The sequence below is a fragment of the Dipteris shenzhenensis genome, chromosome 3, assembly GCF_047967505.1.
Source record: "Dipteris shenzhenensis isolate YYH24624 ecotype China chromosome 3, Dip_SZ_1.0, whole genome shotgun sequence".
NCBI classification, from domain to species: Eukaryota; Viridiplantae; Streptophyta; class Polypodiopsida; order Gleicheniales; family Dipteridaceae; genus Dipteris; species Dipteris shenzhenensis.
Genome location: NC_141598.1, coordinates 48211967 through 48214557, shown reverse-complemented (window position 1 = coordinate 48214557; position 2591 = coordinate 48211967). Strand labels below are relative to the sequence as shown.

The 2591-nt window shown below is 43.9% G+C and overlaps 1 protein-coding gene across 1 annotated transcript; it reads left to right on the top strand.

Annotated features, from left to right (window-relative positions):
• Nucleotides 1–221: 221 nt before the first annotated feature.
• Nucleotides 222–2222, top strand: LOC147903923 (cytochrome P450 716B2-like). Its single transcript, XM_087372806.1, has 3 exons — nucleotides 222–1176; nucleotides 1316–1503; nucleotides 1632–2222. The coding sequence occupies exons 1-3, from the start codon at nucleotides 291–293 to the stop codon at nucleotides 1938–1940; spliced, it is 1383 nt and encodes a 460-aa protein (XP_087228932.1). The 5' UTR covers nucleotides 222–290; the 3' UTR covers nucleotides 1941–2222.
• Nucleotides 2223–2591: the final 369 nt, after the last annotated feature.

The following is a 2591-nucleotide window of genomic DNA, read 5'->3' as shown; positions in this document are numbered from 1 at the left end:
AGCGCTTGTAGAGTGGACAAGTGGGCAATGATTTAGAGTAAGACATCATTTCGAATTGAAACTTCAAAATTTGAAACCCCAAGTTGTGTGATTTGTTGACAAATATAAGGAGACTCCAAAGACTTTGTGGATGCCTAGGAAGAGAGAAGCTAGTGGTGGATAGTTTTAAAAGGGCACTAAGGTGCAAAGGGTTGGGGGGCGTTAATGCCATGGAGGCTCTACTTGGGAATAGCTATGCTACGGGTGTGCTTGTCTTGGGCATTTCCACTCTCTTTGTGTGGAAGGTGGTGATGGTGTTTAGGCAGCACAAAACCCAAGCCCCTCTTCCGCCAGGCACCTCTGGCCTCCCTTTCATCGGTGAGAGTCTCTCATTCTTTCGTGCTCATAGACTCAACCAAGGAAGCCAGTTTGTTGCAGCTCGCGTCTTCAAATATGGCCACATCTTCAGAACTTCCATCTTCTTCTCGCCCACTGTCTTCCTCAATGGACCTCTCGCCAATCGCTTCCTTAACTCCAACGTTGGCACCCTCGTCGGACAAACTTGGCCCAAATCAACCCTCTCCCTCCTTGGCGAAACCTCCCTCGTTGCCATCTCCGGAGCTCCCCATAAGCGCCTCCGCCGCCTGGCTATGGCTTGCCTCTACCCCGACGCGTTGCGGAAGTTCGTCGCCACCGTCGACACGCTCACGCAACAACACTTCGACCGAGAGTGGCACGGCCGTGATCGAGTCACTCTCTACAAACTGGCAAAGTCGCATACATTCGAGGTCACATCCGTTCTGCTCCTGGGCGTAATTCGAGACGAGGAAAAGAGGAAAGAGCTTCGTATACTTTTTGACACATTCATCCCGGGCATAATCTCATTACATATCTATCTTCCATGGACTCGCTATTACCGAGCACATGTGGCACGGGCTCGCTTAAACAAGCTGCTAGGCGAATTGATCTTTCACACACCGAAGGAGGTGGACGAGGGGAATTCGGCGGAGTTCAAAGATATGGTATCTACTTTGATCACAACCGAGGATGAAGACGGGAAGCCGTTGAGTGAAAAAGAAATCGTGGATCTCATCGTGACGCTTTTATTTGCTGGCCATGATACCAATACTTCTTCCATCTATCTCGCCTGCAAATTTTTATCAGAGAATCCGAGCTGCCAGGAAGAGGTTCTCAAAGGTAAAGCATATTACTAACATCATTTGTTGCTCTTTCAAGTCACCGATCAGCACACAGATATGCCTAGCTATAACTGATCTTGTAGCACAAATCTGCTATGCTCCAGGTATGCTTCCTTGTAATTACGGATTTTTTGCAGAACAAACAGCAATAGCGGAGTCTAAAAAGCAAGGGGAGATGCTCACCTGGGAAGATTTATCAAAAATGAAGTACACATGGAGCGTGATCCAGGAGACCTTCAGGATACAATCTCCAGTTTTTGGAGTGTTCAAGGTGGCTTTGAAGGATTTCGAATATGGGGGATTTAGAATTCCTCGTGGGTGGAAGGTAAGAAGTTCGCCAAGGCTTTGATCTTCCCAGGTTTCTTCTGTGGATTTCCTGGTCTTTCGACGTTTGTTCAATCAATCGCCCGATCATCGCTACTTACCTTTCTAGTAACGGATGTTCTGCTTCAGATCTTTCAAAGTTTTTGCTACTCCCACTCGGACGAAAAGCACTTCCCGAACCCAAAAACTTTTGATCCGTCTCGTTTTTCCGGAACTGGTCCGGGGCCATACACGTTCCTACCTTTCGGTGGAGGTCCTCACATGTGTCCGGGCAGTGATTTTGCGAGAATGGTGATACTTGTCTTCGTCCACCACCTCGTGCGAAGATTCAAGTGGACTCCTGTAGATCCCATGGAGCAGCTGTCGTATAATAACCTGCCTACCCCTGTAAGCGGTCTTCCTCTCATAATCGAGGAGAGGAACTGGCGAGTTAACTAGGTTGGCTAAGCAGTCTTTCCACTGGAGTAGAAGAACAATATATCGCAAGGAAATCTCTATATAGTGAACTCTTACCAAACTAGGAAATTCATGGATTTTTACTAGATAGAATTACTCATTTTATCCTCTTTATGTAGAGAATTGTATTTCCTATATAGCTATCTAGGAAATGCCAGTCCTTATATAGAGAACGAAGCTGATTTTATATAGGGAATTTGATAACCAATATAATCCCCCGTCTAGGAAATTTGAGTTCCTATATGGAGAAGGAAGTGGATTTCAAGTTTGTTGTGTAGGAAATTGTGTTTTCTATATAGCCCATGTATATTACTATCTAGGAAATGTAAGTTCCTATATGGAGAATGAAGTCAAGATTTCAAGTTTGTTGTGTAGGGACTTGCATTTCCTATATAGCCCATGTATATTGCTATCTAGGAAATGTGAGTTCCTACAAGGAGAATAAGTAGGTTCTACAATTCCTATATAGGAAGTGAGTCTAAAAATTTATATTTTCCTATATATTATCTACATATCGAATGAGCTGTTTATCTAGAAAATAAGAAATAACATTGTATTCTTCATGTAAGAAAATGTTTAAATTTTTAAATAAAAGATGAGCATTAAAAAAAGTAATATGTTTAGCGTCTCTAT